At 34.7% G+C, this 27058-nt stretch overlaps 1 protein-coding gene and 1 long non-coding RNA gene across 9 annotated transcripts in view; one reads left to right on the plus strand and one right to left on the minus strand.

The window, feature by feature from the left end:
- Positions 1-27058, minus strand: part of LOC149503272 (uncharacterized) — a 394089-nt gene that overhangs the window by 308235 nt on the left and 58796 nt on the right. The window lies entirely within an intron of this gene.
- LOC114250692 (long-chain-fatty-acid--CoA ligase 5) overlaps positions 1-27058 on the plus strand; it is a 73656-nt gene that overhangs the window by 44708 nt on the left and 1890 nt on the right. For 7 of the 8 annotated variants that reach the window (XM_028184683.2, XM_028184674.2, XM_089739587.1 and 4 more), the window contains exons 3-14: positions 2442-2596; positions 12156-12279; positions 13015-13158; positions 13232-13357; positions 13604-13803; positions 15404-15604; positions 16110-16327; positions 16401-16551; positions 19307-19417; positions 21771-21938; positions 23070-23213; positions 23696-23869. In XM_028184683.2, coding sequence (XP_028040484.2) covers positions 2442-2596; positions 12156-12279; positions 13015-13158; positions 13232-13357; positions 13604-13803; positions 15404-15604; positions 16110-16327; positions 16401-16551; positions 19307-19417; positions 21771-21938; positions 23070-23213; positions 23696-23869 — 1916 coding nt within the window. Of the gene's footprint in view, positions 1-2441; positions 2597-4140; positions 4479-12155; positions 12280-13014; positions 13159-13231; positions 13358-13603; positions 13804-15403; positions 15605-16109; positions 16328-16400; positions 16552-19306; positions 19418-21770; positions 21939-23069; positions 23214-23695; positions 23870-27058 lie in introns of those variants that run through there. The other variant, XM_028184690.2, reaches the window with a different exon arrangement.

Below are 27058 nucleotides of genomic sequence, written 5' to 3' on the forward strand. Positions count from 1 at the left end.
AAAAGACCTAAACTTTATTTAATTCCGAGAATTTTTATATTTATCTACCTTTTAAACCTTCCTTGGACTTCCACAAATAGTTCAAGACCAAAATTAGTCAAATCGGTCCAGCCGCTCTCGAGTTTTAGCGAGACTAACGAACAGCAATTCATTTTTATATACTATATAGAAGATAAAAGATAATGTATAAGTTTATCGCCCATTTAGTTGCAAAGTTGCTTGAATTTGAATTGTTAAATGTTGTAATAATTTCTACGTTAAAGTGTGTCATTGGAAAGCGCAAGAGAATCCCGTGAAATCTATGCGTTAATACGATGCGGATCGCGCGCGTGTTCCCCGTTTCCACTTTCTAAACTGGCCAGACATTGCTGTGTTTATAGTTCAGGAACTGGTCGTTTGTTCGCATGAAAGTTGTCTTGCTGACATTTTCCTGCACAGGGCATTGTATTGTCTTCTTTGCTAATGCTTAGAGCTTTGCCTATAATGTGAAGAAAATATATAAATATGATTGTAAGGATTTACTGTAAAGATGAAGAAAAGATTTACTGGTAGTAGGGCGTCTTGTGAGCCCGCACTGATAGGTACCACAACCCTGCCTGTTTCTGCCGTGAAGCAACCGAAACAACGTGTCTCCAACCGTTGTGCTGTAAAAACGGAGACTTAGAACTCTAGTCTCAAAGTGAATAGCGGCATTAAAATGGTTGATGTCTATGAATTCCGGTGGTAACTCAACACAACGTGGGCCGTGAGCTCATCAATCGATTTTAGCAAAAAAACAAACTCAAACTTTAAATAAACCAATTTTGCTTCACTTCAAAATTACACCCAATTAATCTCATTACTATTCGGTTTTTATTTTATCGTATTTTATTGTTGGTGATTTTTATTCGATCGCATTCAAAGAGCATAAACTTTTCTTTTTTTAGTCACGTTAATCTTTATTAAGGGCGTGGAGATTGACAGTTAAGGTTGATGGAAGGCAGGTTGTGGAAAGTACCAGGTACATACAGACATCGATCTTTTGTAAAGCACTTATTGAACCTCCATTATTGCGTTACCATATTCGGAATTAAACGATTTATTAATCATCACACAAACCGATTGTTTTAAATTTACAAAGTTTAGCTGTTAATAATAACTAGAGGTCCCGCAGTAGTCGAAATTCGACTATAATTAATTGGAATTGTAATTCTTGTACACTATTATGATTGTATTTTATACTTCTGTAATCACAAATTTCGCCAAGACTACACTATAAAAAACATTAACAAAGACAAACAATATTTAATCTCGATTTGACAACAGACGTCAAGAACAAAAGTTTTACAATAAATAGTATGCATGCGTGTGTGCGTCAAATAGCTGGTATGTAGTGTGTGTAATGTTTTCTGTATTGATTTAAGGTATCTTTTATGCATTATTTTAAAAAAAATATTAGCATTGTGCACTTCTTCTCTATATTCTCTATAAGTGTGGAAAATTTCATACTCCTCCGTCCGCACAATTTTCGTAAAAAGGGATACAAAGTTTTTGCTTCACGTATTAATACATAATAATAATAGGTGTCACGTACGGAACATATAATAATAAAATTCGTCGAACAGAGTAATGATTTAATCTGCTCATTTTTAATACCTGTAATTTAATTTATAATGCACTTGAACAACTAAAACAGACACGATATATCATTTACACAAGATTGTCACGTCAAACGACTTTATTACGAAAAACATGCGAAAAACATACCTACCGCGTATATTGCTGAGCTTTTTATGTCAGATGAGATAGGTCAAGGTTTTTATGTTCCAAATTAAGGAATTTGTTTTTGAATTGAAGATTGCTAATTTGTATTAAATTTAAAATTTTAATCAGTTTAATATATTTAGTGCTTAATAATGCAGTACTTCGCTTATAAAATTTGTTATGAAGTATTTGATGAAACGAATCATGAACGACTGTTTTTAAAAGCAGCGTTTGAGCTCAAGTTAAAGATTTTGGCTTTCAGCAAGTGTGGTGTTTGGGCCTTTGTGAGCCCACACGGGTAGCTATCACCGTCTGCGTGTTTGTGCCGTGAAGCAGTAATGCGTTTCGGTTTGAAGGGTTGGAGAGCAGGCGTTGTGATGTAAAACTGACACTTTGAACTCATCTCTCAAGTTAGATTGGTAAATTACACCATTTACATTGTTAATGTCTATGGGCTCTGGTAAACAGTGTGCTTAGTGCGAGTTTCTTAACGTTCTCGATAGCGTAAAAGTTAAGCCAATTTTGTATGCAATTGGAACAGCGCCCCTAGCGGCATACGTACGTAAACGATCTCATTCCATACAAATATGAGCTAACTTTTACGATATCGAGAACGTTTAAAAAACTCGCACTAAGCACACTGTCCACACCACGATTCTTTAATAGAAAATAAATAATTTAATTTTGTTTGTCAACAGTAAGCGAGATCGATCAGTATCTGTGGATGGTGGGGGGCTCAGCTGGTGCTCTGGCTTTGACCGGGGTCGCAGCCGCATCGGCCTTCTATCTAAGTACACGACCGAAACCAGAGAAACCACTCGTGACGCTACACGAACAGAGCCTCCTGGAGTCTGTAAGTCATTTTAATTCTTTTTATTTTATTTTATTTTTTAATAATAATTATTATATTATAATACATTGTATATTAATTGTATGTATATTTACGGATATATGTATGTGTATATGTATTTCACTGGATTGGTACACCGCGCGTAGTTCGTTTCCAAATGATTCTTGTCCACCTGATGGTTGTCTGGAAGAGATCGCTCTTAGCGATAAGACCGCCAATTGTACTTTTTTGTGTTTAATGTATCGCACAGTTTATTTGTTTGTTGGTGTACAATAAAGAATACCCTCTCTCTTTCTCTCTCTCTAATTTTCAGTTTACAACTTTGGTGCATAGTTTACAACTAGGGCATGCATGGTGTTATTGCATAAAATTTAATGAGTAAAATACGTCATTTGCATGTAGGTAATGATAGCGATCATCCGGTCACCGTCCTCGCCGAACCCGTCGCTTGCGACGAAGGGCTCGACGAGCGAATTAACCCATAGACACAGCCCACTGAGTTTCTCGCCGGATCATTTCGGTGGGTCGCGTTTCCGATCCGTTGGTAGATTCTGCGAAACACTGCTCTTGCTAGGATCAGTGTTAGCACCACTCCGGCTTGAGCCCCGTGAACTCACGTACTAGTTACGGTTACGCTGAAATAGCCTCTCAAAGCTATCAGCTTAGGTAGAAAAAAAAGAAAAAAATATATAGCGAAAATTATACCAAGGTCATCAACATGTTTAGTTTTTCTTCAAGCGAAAACAGAGGATTTTATTTTTTCGATAATATTTCTTTTCTACATAAACCACCAAAATATTAACTGTTAAAAACAATTCGAGATTTTCAATTTATTCTTGATCACTTCGATCAACATTCTCAATATACAAACACAGTATTCGTTGATTTTTATATTTATAATTTGCTAATATAATTTTAAACTAATTAACATTACCAAAGGATTATCTTAAAGTAAATGTTAATTATTTTATGTTTACTTGATTTTTAGATCGCAATTAGAAAAGTAACGCATTCCTGTTATAAGACAAGTTTAAAAAGTAGATACAAGTTTTTATTGATTTCGATATGCTAATAACCAATAACGGGATATATGTAATTCATTAGAATAACCAAATTTTAAATATGGGGTTGATGTACGATAAGTGTCTTAACGACACAAATGCACGCAAATAAATTGTGAATCGATTTGTAAATAAATATTATTGTTTGCACAATGTTTTCAATTTTAGCATACTGTTGAACTGTATGTTACACATTACGCAACATTAAGGCAATGAACCCGAATAATGCTGCACTAAATGAAATTTGATTCCAACGGTTGGGAATGTTTTGTAAAGTTTTAGTTATGCTTGTGTGAGTTCATGATCATTCAGTTTATGTGTTATAGTTAAATCGATTTTTTTTAAACAACACCTTTCTCCTTAATCGTTTAGTGCGACAGTAAAATTCGTTCGCATTGCGGTATCAAAGTTCGAATTATCCTATTACCAACATTCAAGAACGCAGAAGTTGGCAGAGCGCATCTTCGAGCGGTATTTTTAACTCATTGTGCCAACGGCAGCCCTGGCCGAAACTCTCTTGCCAGACACCAATAGATAGCAGCGAAAGTGAAGAGGCTAACCGCTTAGCCTTAGCTTCAACAAAATCTTGTTTCAAATCTAAGAACGTCTGGGTTATATTGAGTGAATGTGAATCTTGAAAAGTATCATCGTAAAGGACAGTTATGATTGCGCAATGTGATAAAGCTTGAAGTTTGAAGAGGAACGGTGCATTTTGTGTTTTGTGTAACCGTTACTTTAAAACAATGGCCTGCTGTGATTGCTGTGTCGGAGTTCCTCCGATTCGACCTCCGATTAATCTTAATGACCAATCCGAGGCCCTCAAAGTGAGTGATAAGCTTTACAAGACCGTTTGCAGGGCAACAAGACAATTGAAAAATTATTCAATATAAAATCTTAATTGTCAGTCAGTTCAATGTCGGATCGGATCGGAGTTATTGAAGATTTTAAACTTGTTTTTAACGGTGTTTGTTACTTTGTCTCGATTTAGAAGAGATGTTTTTTTTTCTATCCGTACTATTGCGTAAATTAATATAATTAGCATTCGAAGAGGTCAAAACATTGTTGGATGTAGCCGTCTCAATAGTTGGCAAAGCTTCGTAACATTTAGATACGGATCATTTAAAAGTCTCACTGTATGTGTCCACTGATTACAAATAGAATTTCTAGATGTTTCTTTTTTATTTCATAAAGCTCGTTAAGTGTAAATCGCGTAGGTACAAGTAAGAACTTTTTAGAATTTCATTATCATACTCGAAGAATTATTTTGGAACTACGAAATTCGAAATTTGTTTGTAGTATTAAGAATTGTAGATACATGTTTAGTTAGAAGTCGTCTTTGGTAGAAATTTCTTTTTATAATACATTTTCAAATCTGTTTTTGTTACCTTGAAATTAAAAGTGTTATAACTAATATCGTACTTTTAACACGAATCGTCAATTTTATTTACTAAATTTTTATTTTTTATTTTTGCAGTTTTATAATGCGAGGCAGTTTAATAACCTAAAAGTAAAAATACTTCGTCAAAAAGTACAATACTTACTTTCAGCTACAAGCATCGTTTGGTAGAAATACATAAAATATTGTATACAGTTGCTGCATTTATAAGACCAAAGTCAGAGGACACATCTCAAGAATAAGCGACTTTTAAATCCCATAGACTCCCATATCGGGCTTGACACCACCAACTAGTACCAGATTCCCACGGCTAGGTCCTATTTCTGCCGCGAAGCAGAATTGCGTTCCAGTATGAAGTGTGAGAGATATTTTCAAAAAATATTCAGATTTCGACATTGGTAATCTCTATGCGATGCCTATAATGTATACCCTATTAACTAGCTAACTCTAATAATCAATTTAAAAACCTCTCTTGGCACACTATACACAATAATATTGCGTTAGAGTAAACGCTTTTCGATCATTTCTCTCAAAAGTTTTGATTATCTCGCGGAAAAATAAATAGACCTGCAACCTTTACCAAAAGTACTTGAGAGAAGAATTAGGAAGAACTAGACGAATTGAGGTAGGAAAATTTATTACTTACTATCACGGATGGGTCGTGATTGCAAGACAAAGACAGGGTCATATACCAATTTCTTCTAATTTATGCCAAATAAAAATATGGAATAACATTCGGAGGCTATGAAATTATGATTTTTATTTTGAAAAAAAAATTACAAGTATGTAGTCGCTTCATGTCATAACCACAGCTTTGCCGTAAAAGGTTCCAGGTTTTAGTATTGTTAAAGTTACTGAAAATAAGTATTAAAGGTTGTTGTGTACCGTGTAACAAATTAATAGGTACAAGCCCTTTTCGAGATCTCTATTTGGATCAAAATAACCAGATGTTAAATTTTAACATTTGACTGAACGTGGAATCTAAATCAAATCTTTAATGTATTCCCCAAATAAATTCTTAACAATTTTCGTCTCTATAGGCAAATGCCAAAAAACAGAAGCCTTATAATTTTTTGTCCTTAGGTCAAATCAAATCCAAACAGTGAAACTGCTATGAAAATAGTTTAAATTAACTAGGGCATTCCGTGCACAATGTGACGCAAAAAGGGAAAAAAAAATTTTTAGATTACATATCTGTTTCCTTTTAATTTTTTAAATGTAAAGGCTAACAATCTACATATTTTTTCTAAGTTTGGTGAAGTTGGAGAATAAAAATTATGCTGTTAATAATTAAACGAATTAATTGGAGTCTGAAGCACCTCAAATAATAATTTAATGGTACAACCACAAAAACGAAAGTAAGCTAACTACTATCCAATCTACACTAAGTTGAATAATTTAAAGTCAAAGTCACACTTCTTGGAAAACAAAAAAAATACAATGAACCAATACCTAAGTTCAATGATTCCGAAGCAGAAGAAAAGATAATTACATTTAGCATAGCAGCTGTTCTAAAATTACGAAATCTTGACCCATAATGATTATGTCATTGTCATTTTTTATAAAGCTTGGCAAAGAGTCCAGACGAGTCACGGGACGTTATTGAATATATTGAGACAGGCACACAAAATCGCTAATCTCTGTTGCACGTCATTGCTGTTTAAAATAATAATAAAAAACTGTTAAAAAGAATTCGCGTGACATTCACGTTTTGTGTTTTGAATCGTTTCGTATATGAGTCGACTATTATCAAAGCCGGCAATCTGACTTTTGGACAATGATTGGTAAATCAGAAAAACGAATTATTGACTTTGTATTCCATTGGCAGTCACAAAACTCTTCGGAACGACATCTTAGATAAATAACAGGTTTATATATTGCAGGTTTTGAACCGTATTCTTTGAAGGAGACGATTATATTCAAATCAATCTGTATTGTCATATCAATAATTTTTTTTTGTCCATATGCACAGATTGCCACCTTTGATAATAGACGACTCATATGTCTAGTAACCGATTCCCGTGATTTACGCAAACAATGCCAACTTTTCTTGGATATAAAAAATGAATTGGGAATAAATTGGATTCCTATATTCTATGTCTTTCAATGTTTAAATCGATTTCGATAGCAAGAATTTTTTATTTGCGATATTCTCTTTCAATCTACTGCATGGTACAGGTTTTGTTATAGTTTTAAAAGGAGCACTGAACGCCCATAATATAGCTTGATAATCAGAGAGCTGCTAAGGCTATCTATGTAATTAAGTTCGTCATGAGCGGTGGCCAACTATGCTTTTAATCATGAGTTAACCAGACACGTTTTTTATCTTATTAAATGAGTGATGGTTAAATTATTAATTGTAATTATTAAGTTACTGGTATAATGTGAGCTAAGCTATATTTTTTGTGGTATATTATTATTAAATGCGCAAATTAATCTGAGTACTTGGTTTGGTTTTTTTGTTGGTTCGTGTTCTTTGCGTCCGCGGTTCCATTAATCGGTTGAGTTCAAACTCTTTGCTGTTGGCTATCTTTATTTGATGATAAACCTTCATGGCTGAGTGTATTATGTTGTGTTATATAAAGAATGCCCACCGGACCGGATCATCCATATGAAATTGAGCAGATAACATCATGAAAACATTTTTTTTACCTTAAATGGATACGGTTGGAAATTTGTCAGCAAAACGGGGTAACAAACTTGATTGGAACCTAATGAACCGGCTCTAAAACGTTCTAAACTAAACCACGACACTAAATACTTTAATTTTTCGAAATTTCATTGTAATCGAGAATGAAACGCTGGCTTCAAGTTGAACAGAAGCGAAGGCCATCCATCAAATGCCTACCCGAATCGAGATACCGATTCGATATATTACTTCATTCGAATGGCACGTTTCGAGAAATGTTGATCCAAATATCGATTTGTTAATGTTATATAGCACGACTCACGTGAGAGCAACGCAAATGATTTACCGTATAATTTGGCAAACAACGCACTAGTAATTTGTACCGGCCCGATAACCCGTAAAGGGTGCAATCTTGTAACAGATTTGATAGTCAGCCAATAATTGTCGGCGCTCGTAATTGTTGCTGACTGATATGTGTCAGTAGTTTATTAAGTGTGTTACAACGAGGTTGCCATGTATTCACTTTGTATATAGATTTTATTTCTAGGTTAGGGCAGAGTTGTTGAGGATTAAAATTAGGGGCAGTTACAAGGTTTAATACATGTATAATATGTTTTTTGGTGGCAATATCAGATAACCCATATTTAGGTATAATGCCCAAGACTTAGACCTAGTGATGTTTATGTATTCGGGTAATCACTTAACGCCAAGTGATCGCAGACCCGTTCACCGACCGGTTTATGAAAAAAAAAACGCAGTGACGTTCCGCTGTGACTATTGCCGATTGAGACAACAACGACGTACCAAGTTTCATTTCGCTCGGAAGAAGGATTCGTGCACGCATAGTGGATAAGCAATTGTTTTTTTTATTTACAAAAAATAAAAAGAAGCGTAATTTGTTCGAATCTTCCATGGCCTTATAGGTAAAATGCTCGGTTTACGTAAATACAAGTTGCAGAGCGTGCCACAAACCAGTATAGGAATGTATTACCGTAATGTTTATTTAGTGCACGAAGCTATCACGGGTTTCTCTTTACAGAAAAGTTTTGAAGCAATTGAGACGCGACCTCATGTTTTAAGATGGGCATCCATATGCACGTTTTGTGTCAATCGCTTAATACCAGATGGATCTTTTACCTGTGTGCGTGAAAGTTTTATCAAACCTCACAGACACAGACACACACAACCTCAAATTACCAAAATCATTTACACCCATTTAGCTTGTGACTTAATTACTTAAGGTTTATTCTTGTGTGCCAGTATATGTCAAATCACAATTGGAAGAGTGCAAAGAAATTCGACAATAATATACTCATAAATTCACTATTTTTAAAATATACCCTCGAAAATACTTATCAATGTTGAAGACGTCAAATCATCACGAGATCTTGACACACTATTCTATAATAGCCAGAACATTTATGAAAACAAGTTAATTTTCTTTATGTTTATCTCCTAATCCTCACTAAATAATATTGTCGAAAACGAAGCGTACATTTTGTAAACACATAGCTAACATTAAACAGAAGTTACGCGGAAATAGACGCTAGCGTACCGACAATGTCAACTATTCGGAGACATTATTTTCGTTTGCCAAGAACCCGCTTCGTATCAAAGCCCCCTTCAGGGATTTCCTGTCGAGCTTATAGAAAATTCCCGTGACGCATCACGAGTATCCACGGTGCCCTTTAGAGAGAGAGAGAGAGAGAGAGAAAGTATTCTTTATTGTACACCAAAAAACAAATAAACAGTGCGATACATTAAACACAAAAAAGTACAATTGGCGGTCTTATCGCTAAGAGCGATCTCTTCCAGACAACCATCTTTACCTCTCAATAACTGGGTAGCTGATACAATATTCGTTGCTACGTTGCGTCAATATAGGATTCACAATAGGTTCGAGATTTTTCGTATAACGTATCAATGAACATGATTCGATTTATAGCTTGTTTCTATTACGAATTCGTATTTGAATAGACCGTTCTATATTTATCAGAGTTCGGTCAATTCAAAAATAACCGACAGAGACGTACGTACACATGTCGCATCGTTTTGTTATAAGCACGTCACAAATCTTTGAAATTTTTCACTTGGCACCGGATGACCAATTTCCTTCTGGCCTTGCATTATAAATTCAAGATCGTATTCCTTGACGCTTCACACATTTCGCCTTTCAACATTTTTCGTAATTGCGCTTATTCAAAAGATCGGTTTACTATCTATATATTAATACGTAAAGCAAAAACTTTGTATCCCTTTTTACGAAAATTGCGCGGACGGAGGAGTATGAAATTTTCCACACTTATACAGAATATAGAGAAGAAGTGCACAACGCTAATATATTTTTTAAATAATCCATAAAACATACATTAAATCAATAAATAAAACATTACACTCACTACATACCATGTATTTGACGCACACACGCATGCATACTATTTATTGTCAAACTTTTGTTCTTGACGTCTGTGGTCAAATTGAGAATAGATTAAATATTGTTTGTCTTTGTTAATATTTTTAAAATTGTAGTCTTGGCGAAATTTGTGATTATAGAAGTGCAAAATACAATCATAATAGTGTACAAACTTACAAGTCCAATTAATTATAGTCGAATTTCGACTACTGCGGGACCTCTAGTTTGTTTGTTGTAATTGCGTAAAGATTTGAAATTAGGATTTCGCGTTCAATTTCAACTGTTTCGTCATTTAAATTTATTAAATCGTTCGCTCGCTTCTCAATCGTTTGAATAAACATTAATAAATCAAATGGGTGCTCGCGTTGATCTACATATATCATCTGATAACGTAAAACTGTCGTCGTCGGAAATGTATTTGAATAAATGCCATGAAAAACAAAAATTAATGGAGCTAATTTAGAGATAATACTAATAGCTAGCTTTGCCACGGACAATGCTCTTAATTAATACAAGATCCATCACAGAGTGCTCACCGTTAAAATGTGTTTTGTTGCTAAGATTGTGTGATTAATAATACTAGTGGTCCCGCAGTAGTCGAAATTCGACTATAATTAATTGGAATTGTAAGTTTGTACACTATTAAGATTGTATTTTATACTTCTATAATCACAAATTTCGCCGCTATAAAAAATATTAACAAAGACAAACAATATTTTATGTATTCTCAATTTGACAACAGACGCCAAGAACAAAAGTTTGACAATAATTAATATGCATGCGTGTGTGCGTCAAATACATGGTATGTAGTGTGTGTAATGTTTTCTTTATTGATTTAATGTATTTTTTATGCATTATTTTAAAAAAATATTAGCATTGTGCACTTCTTCTCTATATTCTCTATAAGTGTGCAAAATTTCATACTCCTCCGTCCGCGCTATTTTCGTAAAAAGGGATACAAAGTTTTTGCTTCACGTATTAATATATAGATGCCAGGTCTCATTTAAAGCCAAAATTTCTCCTGTTTTGTATACCTGTATTTTATTATGCCGAAATAGACGAAATATCTTCAAAGACCTACAGTAACATCACTCTTTCTGAATACGATATCACATTAAAGCTACAATTTGAGGTTTTATAGACTTTTTGAAGTCAAAATATACAGACATAAAACAAAGTATCTTATAATTCAAACAGTATCAAAGATGACAATTTAATTATGTATCACCACTAAATCTCGACACAAAGAGCTTAGATTGCTCTATTCATTACTTTATAATGACATAACATTTCATGGTATGATCATCGGACCGCAAAAATGTTCTCTGACTTTGACCCGTTCATCGTTCCATATTATCATTGTGCAAACTGTAATAATAATATACCGTAATGTGTAAGAGTGCTTCATGTCGAAGCCAAGATAGTGAGTTAGTGGGCCAACTATGTCATTAGGTTAACGGAGAGTTTTATTTGTATAAACTTTTAGTAATTGTGGACAATAATTTTTCAAATTTATACTTTAGAATTACTTTTTTTTATTGCTTATATGGGCGGACGAGCTGTTAAATGGTTACTGGAACTCATAGACATCTACAACGTAAATGCGCCACCCACCTTGAGATATAAGTTCTAAAGCATCAAGTATATTTCAAATGGCTGCCCCACCCTTCAAACCGAAACGCATTACTGCTTCACGGCAGAAATAGGCAGGGCGGTGGTACCTATCCGCGCGGACTCACAAGAGGTCCTACCATCAGTTTTTTTAAATACATCATTACTATGGCTATATTAGACACTCATTATAGTTATTATAGTTCTGTTCGTATAGGTTAATAAGATTACGACTGATTAGTTCTGCGCACGTTGAAAGGATTCAGTGCAATAACCCCGAAAGAATTTATTAGCGATAAATTGTAACATGAATGGACACGTCAACTTCATGAGTCACTTCATAAATCTATGATATAATTTTGCATTGATACGATAGTATATTGTTACATTGAGAGATCAAGGATGTATCTAAATGTTTTTTATATATGTGCTTCAATGTGTTTGATTTACAGGGACCTGAGATGGTTCGTGTTTCGAAATTCTACAAAGACGCGAAGAACGGACGTTTCCTACGATATCTTCACGAGGATACACGCACACTTTACGACACTTTCCGACGAGGCGTAAAAGAGTCGAGTATGTGCAATTATTTTATTTAAACCACCACTATAATATTTTAAACGTAATTTAATGAAGTCGTAAGTTTCTCGAGGGTCGCTCGCTGTAAATAGCCCAAAGGTTTAATTATACTCGGTAGTTATAGCTTCGCGAGTCGGTGTTAAGTCCATTATTAACATGCCTTCTTATTCGATTGCCCTGCAGCTGTACCTACGAATGATTCACAGACAATTGTGATTCTGGGCCGGCCGTAAGGTACAATTCTGAGCCCGCTTCGTTTCCCCCACATTTCCGTTCGTTAATGATAACTACGATAATACCCTTGTATTACAAAATATCATTACCATCAACCGCGAACCGGTTTACAGGATACAGTTAAATGTAATTTGTGCCACTGGAGCTAGGCCTCTGTTTTTTGTTGTTCGTTCCACAGAAACAAGCGTCGTTATTGCGTCGCGAAAAATAAAAGTTGCTTTATTTACTCAGAGGAAGTTCGTGTAAGGAATCGTTCGACATTGGCGGCTGTCAGTAATTTAACGAGATTGACGGTTTAATTTTATTTTATTTATTTAGCATTGGCAACGCGGCCATCGGCTTAAACAGATTTTACAAAAAAAAATTATAATGAACTAGGACTAACAATAAATAAAAGAAACAAACCAAACCAAGAAACAATCACAAATAATTGAGAACAACAAAATTTGACTGTTTAAATTATTGAAGTATAAATGACACGTGTTAAATTAATTTCAGACAATGGCAACTGTTTGGGTTGGCGCGAGGGTCCGAACAAGCCTTATGTTTGGCAGACATATAATGAGACTCTACTGCGCGCAAAGAATTTTGGTTCCGGTCTGCTCTGTCAAGGTCTCGTTCCCGGTCAGACTACATTTGTCGGTAGGTATTTTACAATTTGTTTTCGTGTAATGCCTTGATGGAATTCGAATAATGCAAATATTATTCTTTTCAGGTATTTATTCGCAGAATTGTCCTGAATGGATTATGACCGAACAGGCGGCGTATTGTTATTCGATGGTTATAGTTCCGTTGTATGATACGCTAGGAGCGAACGCTTGTGCCTTCATTGTTAACCAAAGTACGTATGCTTCATATATCCATGCTACATATTTAATTTTAGAAATTCTGTATTCAAATCATCTTGATCATTCTCCTCAGACACAACCTGGATATTCCCTATATGTTAAGATCACTCTTTTGGTGATTCGCATATAGTTTTTGTTACCTCACTCAAAGCGATAAATCTCAATAACTATTTATGAAAATAGTTCTAAGATAGTTGATAAATTGAGTATTTTATTTGAATTTTTGGGGAACGTTTTAGCTGAAATGGCTGTAGTAATTTGTGAAGACGACAAAAAAGCCAATCTCCTACTGGATCAGTCGCCTCGATGCCTCAGAAAACTGATTACAATTAAGGAAGTTTCGCCGTCTACATTTCAACGCGCCAAGAGCCGTGGTGTTGAGATTTTGAAGTTCTCTGACGTCGAAATACAGGGAGCTCAAAAGGACCATCCTTTTGTCGTAAGTATCGAGCTATATATACCACACTTAAATCTTAAGTGAATATCTGTTTGGCTACTACCGCATTTCCTTTCTAATATCTTATTGTTCATTTTTATGACGCTAGAAGTCAACTGATTTATGTATTAATACGTGAAGCAAAAACTTTGTATCCCTTTTTACGAAATTTGCGCGGACGGATGAGTATGAAAATTTCCATACACTTTTTCCACACATACTATTTATTGTCAAACTTTTGTTCTTGACGTCTGTGGTCAAATTGAGAATAGATTAAATATTGTTTGTCTTTATTAATATTTTTTTATAGTGTAGCCTTGGCGAAATTTGTGATTCTAGAAGTATAAAATACAATCATAATAGTGTACAAACTTACAATTCCAATTAATTATAGGCGAATTTCGACTACTGCGGGACCTTTAGTATATATAAAGACGGGACTACTCCCAAAATTGAAACTGCTATAATCTACTGCTATACCTAATTTTATGAATGGGTAATTTAAAGTTAAGGTAAATGTACCCCACGCTAAAAGACAACCTCGATCCGTGCGTCGTCTGAATTTTTATTGTCATAAATTGCCTTTACATTGGCAGTTGTTAGTGAGCGGGTATTATTCGATTGCAGTTTTAGGTGTATTGTGTTAGAAATCAACAATACCGTCTTCGTTTTCAAGGATGTTTTCTTTCAACACGTCCTGTATGTCACAAAAAGTAACCATTCCTATTAGTTAACAGATTTGTGAGTGTTGCTGTTTAATTTTGAATTCCGTTTTTAACAACATCATAGTTTGTTGTTATAATGTTCTCAAAGAAATGAATGAATTTCTATTTAGATTAACTTGTACGTTGATCGTAGTACGTGTTAATATTGAAATTGCTCAATGAAATTTTTAAATATTTTTTTGCAAATATAATTAAATCTTTACGTCATTTCCTTTCATTGCTTCATCCGTGTCAATAAATTAGTTGCGGGTAAACACATAAATTGCACATCATCTTGAATTTGCTATTAAACACCTGAAGCTTTAAATTTTGTAATATATTTTATTTCAACACTGCATCGTAATAAAACTGCTGTTAATAAAGTAGATGCTAACATTTTCGTGTAAATATTATTCGAATGTATGCCGCATGTAGTTGATCGACTAAGATAAACTAAGAATAAGATGGTTTCTTTATTATTTTCTTTTTACAATAGGTTGTACCGTTTTTGTCTTTTTATTTACTAATTTTTATTGCAAAGATGGGTGGACGAGCTCACAGCCCACCTGGTGTTAAGTGGTTACCGGAGCCGATAGACTTCTACAACGTAATGCCGCCACCGACCTTGAGATATGAGTTCTAAGGTCTCAGTATAATCACAACGGCCTTCAACCCTTCAAACTGAAACGCATTACTGCTTCACGGCTGAAATAGGCAGGGTGGTGGTACTTACCAGTGCGGACTCACAAGAGATCCTACCATCATTATAAATTATATTATTGTCTCCCATAGATTAGGTTTTTGTTAAGTTTTCAGTTTAGGTCTGGCCTTTCGTTTAACTTGGGTTTTAATCTTAGCTAAGTATCATAATATTAATTACTTATCTGCTTTTATTACAGCCACCGAAACCGGAAAACCTTTGTACAATATGTTATACGTCCGGAACGACTGGGATGCCTAAAGGCGTTATGCTGACTCACGAGAACGTTGTAGCTTCGATGTGCAGCGTCACGATGCAACTCGGCGAGCATCGACCCACCAAGAACGACATCATGATCTCCTTCCTGCCTTTAGCTCACATGCTGGAGCGATGCTGCGAGGTCAGTATTGTGTCTTTCTCATAGGCATACGGCATCGGATGCTTCTGGTAGGACCTCTTGTGAGTCCGCTCGGGTAGGTACCACCACCCTGCCTATTTCAGCAGTGAACCAGTAATGCGTTTCGGTTTGAAGGGTGGGACAGCTGTTGTAACTATACTTGAGACCTTAGAACTTATATCTCGAGGTGGGTGGCACATTTACATTGTAGATGTCTATGGGCTCCAGTAAACACTTAACACCAGGTGGGCTGTGAGCTCGTCTACCCATCTACGCAATAAAAATAAAAAGCCCTAAGTTACCACACACATAAGGCCCGTTTGCTATTAAGACCATACAACATGGATATTCCTCACTTGGCGACATGATGTTGCAATCAATGTTATTATATTATAACGTTTGTCGAATGGTCCAGTCTCTCCGATGCGATAAAAATAATGATTGAACGTTAAGTTTTTGTTACATTTTTATAATTCAGTTTACTTCAAGTGTGTCTGACTCTTTTCAGAATGCTCTCTACATGGTGGGAGGAGCCGTTGGTTTCTACAGTGGCGATATAAGGAGGCTGGGCGATGACCTCACCGCTCTTAAGCCGACCATGATGCCGGCTGTTCCACGTCTCTTGAACAGACTGTACGACAAAGCCCAGACTGAGATCGCCAACTCTAAAATCAAGAAATTACTTTTCAACATGGCGCTATCCGCAAAAGAATCGGAGTTGAAAAGGTAAAAATACCAATCGAGCATCGTGATTACAGAGAAAAATGAAAAGGAGTTTTTATTCCGTGTTAATTTTCAGAGGAATAGTTCGTGCTGACTCGATATGGGACAAGTTAGTTTTCCGCAAGGTTCGAGAAGGTATGGGAGGACGGCTTCGGATAATGGTCGTCGGATCAGCGCCTTTAGCAGGAAACGTACTGACGTTCGCGAGATGCGCCCTCGGTTGTTTGGTGAGGTCAACTAAAATTATGTAGATTACTAACTACCATTGTGCTAATAACTAATCTTTCACGACTTTTGAGAGAAAATATTTGACATCCATGCCTTAATTTAGTATTTCAAATTGTCATTGATATTTTTAGTACACTAGCTTAGCGAAAGGCCTCAGAGACTTTCTGATATGTAGTTTGGTCCTGGAGTCCACAGATATCGCAATGTGATGCAGCGCCATTACTCTAGACAAAGTTGATGTCTCAATTTCATTGCATAATGCCCCTTTCAAATCAGATTGCATAAGTGCTATGTGTCAGGAATAGACAGGATTCTATCCGTGCGGGCTTATAGAAAATTACGCAATCATCTTAATATAAGATTATTTTAAATATCTAAATATCATAGTCGTCAATCATACTATTGTCATTTTCCTTAAAATAGATACAATCTGTAGATTCAGATTATGAAATTTCAAGCTTACCAAAAACAATTTCACTTCGTCTAAGCCTGTGGGTTTCTGTAAGAATTATATTTAGAAAATTCTTGACAAATTTTCATGGTGTTCACGCAATGACAGTAACGGAAAGATGTTTTGACGAAATGATCAAAGCGAAAATCATATACATATTTATTTAATACACCAGTTACAAAATTTAGCGATAGGTAAAAGGAAATTATTTTTAGTGCTAAATTCATCGAGAAGAAAAGTCAAATAAAGCGTATTCTTTATTATGCTGTTTATCGTTTGACATGATTGCCTGAATGTCCTTCGTTACTTTTACAAATTTTATATTCGGTTTTAAAGAATAAGGAAATAATTCAAGAGATTCATAGTGTAAATATGCATTAGGAATCGTTATATATGAACACATCAATAATTTTGAACGTATCCGTTCGCTGAGTATGGAATAACGCCAAAAAGCTCTCGACTATTTTAAGAAATGTTCCGCAGTCGAAATCAAGATCTCGTAAATCAGATTTCGTAATATCACCGTTGGATAGGTGAAATATAATAGATAAGTGAAAACGAATTCGTATGTATTTGTTTTTAGGAGAAATCGTAACATTTCTCAATAAAATAATATAAACTTTTTTTTGGGTGCAAGTCGTTACGTTAGATGGTATTTTGATATTTATTATACGCGAAATCATTGTTAGTCTATTTTGATAATATTGAATCCGTACTGCTTAGTATCATAGCCTGCTTATTTTTCCCGCAAAGTAGTGGTGAATTTTATTTTGAAGTCATTACTATAATGTAATTGAGAGACCTAATGTGTTAAGGTGGGCGATGACCGTGAGTCGTCTGCTCATCTAGGCCAATTAAATTGAGGGAATGGAAGTTAGGAAACATTATTTTTTCACATTCAAACAAATTTTTGCGTGTTGGTAAAGTTCTAAATATGCTTACCGGGATTTGTTAACCTATCATATTTACCGATCACGGGCTAACTATAACGGTAGTTCTGTGATAGACAATAACGAAATACAAATAAAAAAGTTGACTTGGACGTACACAGCCCACCTGGTGTTGTTAAGTGATTACTGGAGCCCATAGACCTTTACAACGTAAATGTGCCACCCACCTTGAGATTTACGTTTTAGGGTCTCAGTACAGTTACAACGGCTGCCCCAACCTTCAAACCGAAACGCATTACTGCTTCCCGGCAGAAATAGGCAGGGTCGTGTTCGTCGTATGTACGTCTTCTAGTTCGATGAATCTAGAATAAGCCCTCGACGTTACTATAATAGGTAGGCAAAAAATTATGTACGTCTTTAAACATAATTTCCGAACGCACAAACCGTTGTTGTATTAAAAAGATAATTATTTATTCGTCTAGAAAAGGCACCCGAAGATTAATTCTATTGTTGCGAGTGAGTGTGTATCATAAAAAACTCATTACTGGTCACTCTTAATCACTACACCCACAATAAAGTGAACGACCTAAAATTGCAGTAGTCGTTTGGCACAAGTCGCCAATCAACCAGATTGTTTCTAAATTGGTTTACGAGTTTCATTAAATTCTCGGGGGCTATCTTCGTTGCCGCGAATTCTGATAAGAATTTTATAGGAGAATAAAATTTAGTTAATTCTCTTTCTATGTAGTTTAGTATTTGTTGACATGTACTATTTAATTATATCGATTTGTGTTTTGAACTTGATATTATTTATTGTCTTTGGCTATCAACAATAAAGAGAATTGTGTAGGCAGGAACGAAAAATATTACGTATTTTCGTATTATATTATTATACATCGTACATTATGACTTTTTGGCGGGAACGCGACGAGTGAAGTTGTGTGGTTTGTTTTATTTTGTCTATTTAGTGTTTCTTAAGGTTTAAATATGTAATAACGGTGGTTTATTAACTGTTTAGTATCTGTGAAAGTGCACAAATGTGGGAAAATCAAACAAAGCCGCTGAACGTAACTTCTCGGGATCCTCCAAAAAAGTCCATTTCATCCCATATTATCTCATTTAATTTCATCCCAGTTGATTAATGTTTCAAATTAATAATCTTCATTTCAGTTCATTTCACTCAATATTATCATTTTTCATAAAAATAAGAATTAAAATTAAAATAAGACATTATGACTTAAAGGTCTTAGATACCGGGTCATAAAATGCCTTAAAAAATTTTTAAAAGCAACGGCATATTTATATCATAGCGTACCGTCAAAAAGAAAAGTCTAATCCGTGTGGCTTCTGTCAATCGCTGTTTGATTCGTAATGTGTGTTTTGTTTTAGAGACGCATTAATTTGTATTCTCAGATCGTGGAAGGCTACGGTCAGACAGAGTGCACTGCGCCGGTGACGCTAACAGTTCAGGGAGATCATGTTCCTGAACACGTAGGCCCTCCCGTCGCTTGTTGTAAAGTGAAGGTTGGTATCATTGCATCGTAATATATAAAACGTATTTAATAAAACATATCAACGTGTTTAATGTAACATGAAAAAAAAAGTCGTCGTGGCCTAAAGGATAAGACGTCCGGTGCATTCGTGTTGAGTGATGCACCGGTGTTCGAATCTTAGGCGGGTACCAATTTTTCTAATGAAATACGTACTCAACGAATGTTTACGATTGACTTCCGCGGTGAAGAAATAACATCGTGTAATAAAAATCAAACCCGAAAAATTATAATTTGCGTAATTACTGGTGGTAGGACCTCTTGTGAGTCCGCGCGGGTAGTTAGTTACCACCATTCTGCCTATTCCTGCCGTGAAGCAGTAATGCGTTTCGGTTTGAAGGGTCGGGCAGCCGTTGTAACTATACTGAGACCTTAGAACTTATATCTCAAGGTGGGTGGCGCATTTACGTCGTAGATGTCTATGGGCTCCAGTAACTATTTAACACCAGGTGGGCTGTGAGCTCGTCCACCCATCTAAGCAATAAAAAAAAATGTTTTGTTGTTGTTTTTATGTTCATAACAATTATAAGAAAGACATGAATTTGTTTGCCGGGGTACCATACAAGCTTGCTTCTGCCCACTATTTGGAAGCCACTGTCCGGTTTAAGATACCTCTTAAACCGGACAGTGGCTACTGGAGCCCGTAGACATCCAGCATTTCATGCCCGGTAGGGCTTTAGAATAAGGGCTTTTTTTTTCCTGGAAACGAGACGCGCGTTCGTTTTGTGGTAAAGGCAGACTTTACCATTAAAAGAAAACAGTCTGATCGCAAAAAACAAAAATGCCTTGAAATATTGCGTGAAATAACCGCATTTAAAATAAAAACAATCTTGAATTTGAATGCTAAATATTGGTTTGATCATTTGTCTGTAGAAATTTACGTTTGTTATTATTTTCATTAAAAACAGATTGATTTAAAGCCGGCGATATAGTTTTATCTGTTCTACCGTAGAATAATGTCGATAAGTGCCAAAATAAACATTGACAAACAACCATGAAAAATAACCCGGATTCTGTGGGATCTCAGTGTTTAAGCTTTACAATTTTATCGTCTCACTTTATTGCTTCTTAAACTTCCATATATCATTACATCGTATAAACATATTACATTAAATTCTCCACCTGCAGTCGCTACATTTCTCGAAGACTTTTTTGTAGTCCGTGTAAAATCTCTCAACCAGGTTGCAGCAAGTTGAGTTTTTGCAGAAACTTCATCTATTAAATACGATTAAATTACTCTTGTGTGTTTTAAGATGATTATAGCTCCTATTCTAATTCAGTTAATATTCGTCCTTATGTCTGGAGGTGAATAAATCTATTTGCCTACACATCCCACTAAACCAATACTTAGTTACTTTAAAATCACATTTGAGACTTTTATTATTAATTAAGGAGGTACCATCTGATATTCATTGTAATTGATTTATTTTGAAGGATGGATATATTTTGTATTTTTTTATTATATGACTTTTATTTCTATTAATGCTTTTACGAAAACGGAAATGGTTGACAGTGACCTCATTGTATCATAGTCATTAAATTTTATACTACACGTCTCTCACGTATATCAAAGTTTAAAAGAGCATCTTAATTAACCCGTCTAGTGCTTTATCAAAGGGTTATAAAACTTTGACATTTCCGGCGTTTTTTATTCAAGAAATGAAGGCCACTTTTCTGTTTAATTTCTAGGTCACATTTTAAAATAAAATTTTAATAAACGAGATGACCTTCACATATATTTAATAAAAACGATGTTAGTATAGGTCTAATCATTGATCACAGGGAAATCGTTTCGTCTCTCGAAAATGTTTTTGGTAAATAAACTTTGAGGACCGATGTTTATTTAAGTGGGTTCTGATTTTTTACGTTTTCACTCTTCAACCACTGGAGGTATAGCAACTTGTGGACGTAATACCTCGAAGCTCAGCGAGTCTTTAAGCTTTCGTTCCCTATTAGTCACGAAAATTCACACGTGTCGCTACTAAATATTTTTATGAGGTGCTTATGATGCATTTCAATGTATTTTAAGCATTTACGACTTGATTGTCAGACGTTGGATATTAGCGCTTGTGAAAAATAGAATATTGTAAAAGGCCCTTGACAAACTTCTAGTAAAAAACCTTTGTGAAATTCCATATTAATCAAAATTAGGATTTAATATCAAAGTAGTAAGATATATTTTTCTGATTATATAGCTGGACATAATTCGTCATCTAGATGGCTTTAGACAGTTATAACTCTGATTATAACTGATCAAGAAAATTTTGGCTAAAGTAGTTAATACAGAAAAGTTTAATTAAAATTAATCAATTCTTATTACATCACAGCTAGTGGACGTGCCCGAAATGGAGTACTATGCGGCGCAGGGCCAGGGTGAGGTTTGCGTGCAGGGAGCTAATGTCTTCAAAGGATACTTCAAGGACGCGGAGAAAACCAGAGAAGTCATCGACCAAGACGGATGGCATCACACCGGCGATGTCGGCAAGTGGTTACCTGTAAGTAATCGTTATAATCATTTGTTATATTTAGTTTCAAAGGTATATGTTATACTGATGACACGTGTCCAGAAAACTTTTACCAGACGAATTTGAGATATAATATAGTGCTGTAATGTGCTTTTTTGAAGGTGATAGGACCTCTTGTGAGTCCGCGCGGATAGGTACCACCACCCCGCATATTTCTGCCGTGAAGCAGTAATGCGTTTCGATTTGAAGGGTGGGGTAGCCGTTGTAACTATACTTGAGACCGTAGAACTTGTGTCTCAAGGTGGGTGGCGCATTTACGTTGTAGATGTCTATGGGCTCCAGTAACCACTTAACACCAGGTGGGCTGTGAGATCGTCTACCCATATAAGCAATAAATAAAAAAAATCTGATATAAGATTAATGTGTATTATCGAGGAAGGGTAAAGCCCTTATCCCACTTACGTAACCGTTTTGAGTGGCTATCGAATCGCATTTTCAGATTTTCTAATTAATAACTGGACAAATTAACATTTTGTAAAATTATCTGAGCTGGCCATATAAATGTTATTATCAAAAAATATTTTAACAAAAAACAAAACTGACTTCCAGTAAAATGAGAATATTATCAATGTATTCGAAGTGAATTAAATATGCATTATTGACGATAACTCCAAAACTATCAATCAGATCTTGATAAACGGAACCACTTAAGAAGCACTAGCTTTGAAATAAAAAATAAAAAAATTTCGAAATTGGTTCACATTGAAAAAAGTTCTGACGTATAAGTATAAAAAAGTTTAATTGAATTGAAAATACCTTCATAGTTTTGTAGTCGGTTAAAAACAATAATTCAAAATAATAATCTAATTCACAACGTAGAGTGCCGTCCTGGCCTGGTGGACTAATGATTTACGAAGGGTGACGGACAGAAAATGGATGAGGAGGGCAGAAGGCCGGGCTCAGTGGCTTAAGCTGGGAGAGACTTAAGTTCAGCAGTGGACGATTTCGGGCTGATGATGATAACGATGATGTTAAATTTCTTAGAAACTTACGTAACAATTTAATTTCCTTTGCAACTGGGAAGAGAAACAGAATTCACACATATAATTGGCTCTTTTTTTATTTATCTGTGTAAACGAAACATATTTCTCCTATTTTCAGAACGGTACCCTGAAAATAATCGACAGAAGAAAACACATTTTCAAATTGTCACAAGGCGAATATATAGTTCCTGAGAAAATTGAAAACATTTACATTAGAAGCCAGTACGTTGAGCAAGTCTTTGTTCACGGTGAATCATTGAAGGTAATTGTGTGAAATTTATATGAAAACAATTGAAACCCAATGATCGTTTGTTTTTATTTTTATTATACACGTGACGTCATCTATGTTTCAATTTTACATGGACGTGAATTCTGTTATTTTGGAAGAAATTTTAATTTTATTTTGTTTGGCTTAACTTAACTTTTTACAATACTATAATATTTTTTAATACTAATCTAGTTAATTTTTTAAATTCCTGTAACGTGCTGCAGTAGTCTATAGTGATTTTCCTATTTTATATAACCCGACCTTGGGCTCTATTTTGGGCTAGATTGGGTCGTAGCTTATTTTTGGATACTGGTGATATCCTGCCCTGCCTATTTCTGCCATGAAGCAGTAATACGTTTCGGTTTGAAGGATGGGGCAGCCGATGTAACTATACATCTAAGCAATAAAAAAAGGACTTACTTTTTCGAACCTTTTAATGTGGTGTGTTTAACTGAAATGCTTAACATTTTTTTTAGTCCTGCGTGGTCGCTATCGTTGTACCGGACGTGGATGTCGTTAAATGCTGGGCTTTAGAATACGGAATCAAAGGAACCTTCTCGTCTCTCTGCGAGGACGAACGAGTCAAGAAGGTCATCATGGAGGACATGCTTCAGTGGGGCAGGAACGCTGGCCTGAAAACTTTTGAACAGGTATATACTTTGTAATTTTGTATTAGACGTTGCATCCGACTCACATTTGGGAATGGGATACTGGTAACTCGAAATGGGACCTATATTTTCAAAGGTTCTAAATGGAAGAATGCGGTTCTATTTATAAAAGTATCTGGCTTCATTTATAATAAAACATTCATAATAACAAAAAAATTGTAAATACTTACATATATTTATATCAAGATGATGCAAAATGAAAAGGTGGCTAATAGTTAATCCGTGAAATATTTCAATTTTATATGCTTATCCTTAAACATTTACTATTTTACAAACACACAGTAACAGAACTCTGTTACAGTTTTGTTTCCAATATATGAGGTAATAAGTTGAATAAATGGATTTAAAATTATTAATTGGTGATGTAAACAGTGTTTGATATTTGGTTTTGGTCGTTGTATTGTACTTATCATAACCTTAGGCCTTACAGACCAGGGTAGGCCTTAGCCATTCCAGATTCTTCTATTCATGGCTTTCTCCTTCCAGTTTTTGACTCTAAGCCCTTTGAAGTCCTACTCTACGCCATCTAATAATTACGAGCTTAGGTCTGCCACGACTTACTGCCATATAGCAATTTCCTTGGCATTCTAGTCTCTTTTATTCTAACCACGTGCCCATCTTAGGAGTCCGATTTTAATAGTTTTTGTTATACGAGTATAAAGAATCCATTCTTTGTATATATAAAACAAATAATGAATTTAGCGCGTCCTCCATATGCTGTTTTCCTGCACAACACCGAAAATTCGTCAAAGAACCATATACTCGAATGCTAGTAGTCGGTTTTCGTCTTTATTGCTGAGTACCCAAGTTAGTATGGGTGTCAGAAGGATTTTATTAAGGAGCATTTTGATATTTCATGACATAATTTTAGAATAGAAATATTAAAACAGCTCGAAGTAGGTTTTGTTCGCCGACAATTTATTTTATGTTGTATTGATTTATTCTTCTTATTTATACACTCTTGTTGAAGATCGTATCCAGGAAAATCCTTTGTTGGCTAATCTAATTATTCATTTTTAATGCTAAGTTGTCTCAATGTGTAATATTATAGGTGTTGTCCAAAATTCATGTGCGCTATGAGTTAACGAAAGAGCAATATTTGCTCCTGAGTCCTAATTAGTGGTAGTGAGTATTGTGAGCCCGCTGTTTAAGAAGAAACACTGTTTGCGTATTATCCATACAAATCCCTTTACCCTGTTCGGTTTTTGTTCAATGTTTTTATACAAAACGGTGCTATAGCTGTTCTGATGGAAAAAACTGGTTAATACGAAAAGTTAGCTTTCTACATTGGTATTTTCATCAGTATGTCGTTACGTGCGTGTCATTCTTGTTCAGGAATGTCTTGGGGAGGTATAAGTATATTTTTTTATATGGACTCTCCAAATTATTGAATTATTGTGTCTCATAATCACGTTTTAATTTATCATTTTGTAAACCAAAAGCTCCTTTACCTGTGTCTACGGAAAAAAAAGATTTTTGAAGATTTGTTGTGATGAGACGCTTTTTTAATTGATCTCACACTAAGCCCGTTTTAATTTTCTCACTTTTATCTTAAATTTTTTACTATTAACTTCACGATTTTAAGTTACATTCTTCTGATATTGTTTTTCATTTTCTATTTTCTTATTTTTTTTGTAGGTTTTACCCTTGTAGGCAGATGGACATATGACTCACCTGACGTTGAGTGGTTACCGTCGCCCATGGACGTCAGCAATGCCAGGGGCAAAACTAAGTCGTTGCCTACCGTTAAAGCCCCTGTCACTATTTTATAGCAACGAAACTCTTGTCATAAAATTTTACAACAGTAAAAACTTCAACTTCTTTCTTTTCAACTGTGACTATAACAAAATATAAATTATAGCATTAATTTATTGGTAACGAAAACGTAAAAAAAAACTTGAATCGCGTTTCGTCTCATTACAGACGATGTTTTACAACAAAGCATCGAATACGACACAAGCTTAAGTTTAAAAGTAAGCGCAAACCGTGCATAGTGCGTCCAACCTACATACATATTATATATAAAATAGGGGGATATTTCTTCACCCATAAAAGATACTAGATGTTTTAATATAAGGCTACTTATTTCCAGAACCGGATAAAAAAAATTAAAAAAAAATCAACAAATTGTATGAGTTAAAACTTGGATAGTACAGTCAGTTACAAGCCTGTATCGGTGTTATCATTCAAGGTTATTTGAACTTAAAATAACTTGACACAATCAATCTTCGTTCGTGTAAATGCATATTCTATTTACGTACCAATTAATTAATTTACTGATAATTCATATTGGAACGAAGATTAAATATCGTAAACGGTATTCTTTAATATACAACTTTAATGATCTGGAAATTTCCGTGCTATTTCGATAAACGCAATAAATATTGATAGCACTCGTGCGGGCTTTTTCAAATTAATTGATTGCTCTATGATTTTATTTTCAAGATTTAGATTCGTTTTATGTGTTACTTAATCTTTTATCGTTATTTAGTTAACTATTTGAAATAAAATTACTAGATATTTAAAAAGGATAATCTATATATTAATACGTGAAGCAAAAACTTTGTATCCCTTTTTACGAAAATTGCGCGGACGGAGGAGTATGAAATTTTCCATACGTATAGAGAATATAGAGAAGAAGTGCACAATGCTAATATTTTTTTAACTTAATGCATAACAGATACATTAAATCAATAAATAAAACATTACCCACACTACCATGTATTTCACACACAGGCATATATACTTTTCGTGTATTGTCAAACTTTTGTTGTTGTTTAAAATTGAGAATAGATTAATATTGTTTGTCTTTAATATTATTTGTCTATAATGTAGTCTTAGCGAAATCTGTGATTATAGGAAGTAAAATAAATAGTCTTTGACAATAGCACCTTAATAATGTTCAAACTCATAATTTCAATTATTACAGTCGAATTTCGACTACCGGGGGACCACTAGTAATGATAAAAGCTTATCAGTAGTTACTAAACAAATAATAAAATGAAACAAAAGTCAATTGACAAACAGAGAAATTGGTACTTAATTTTTCGTCTCGCCTATTACCTATGTATATTTATAAATATTTACACATTTTTTTAAAGAATAACAATAGTTTATATACTTTTTGGTTTATCTGTATTGCTCTAACACATTTTTAATTGACATACTCAA

Source organism: Bombyx mandarina, chromosome 03, assembly GCF_030267445.1.
Source record: "Bombyx mandarina strain Sakado chromosome 03, ASM3026744v2".
NCBI lineage: Eukaryota > Metazoa > Arthropoda > Insecta > Lepidoptera > Bombycidae > Bombyx > Bombyx mandarina.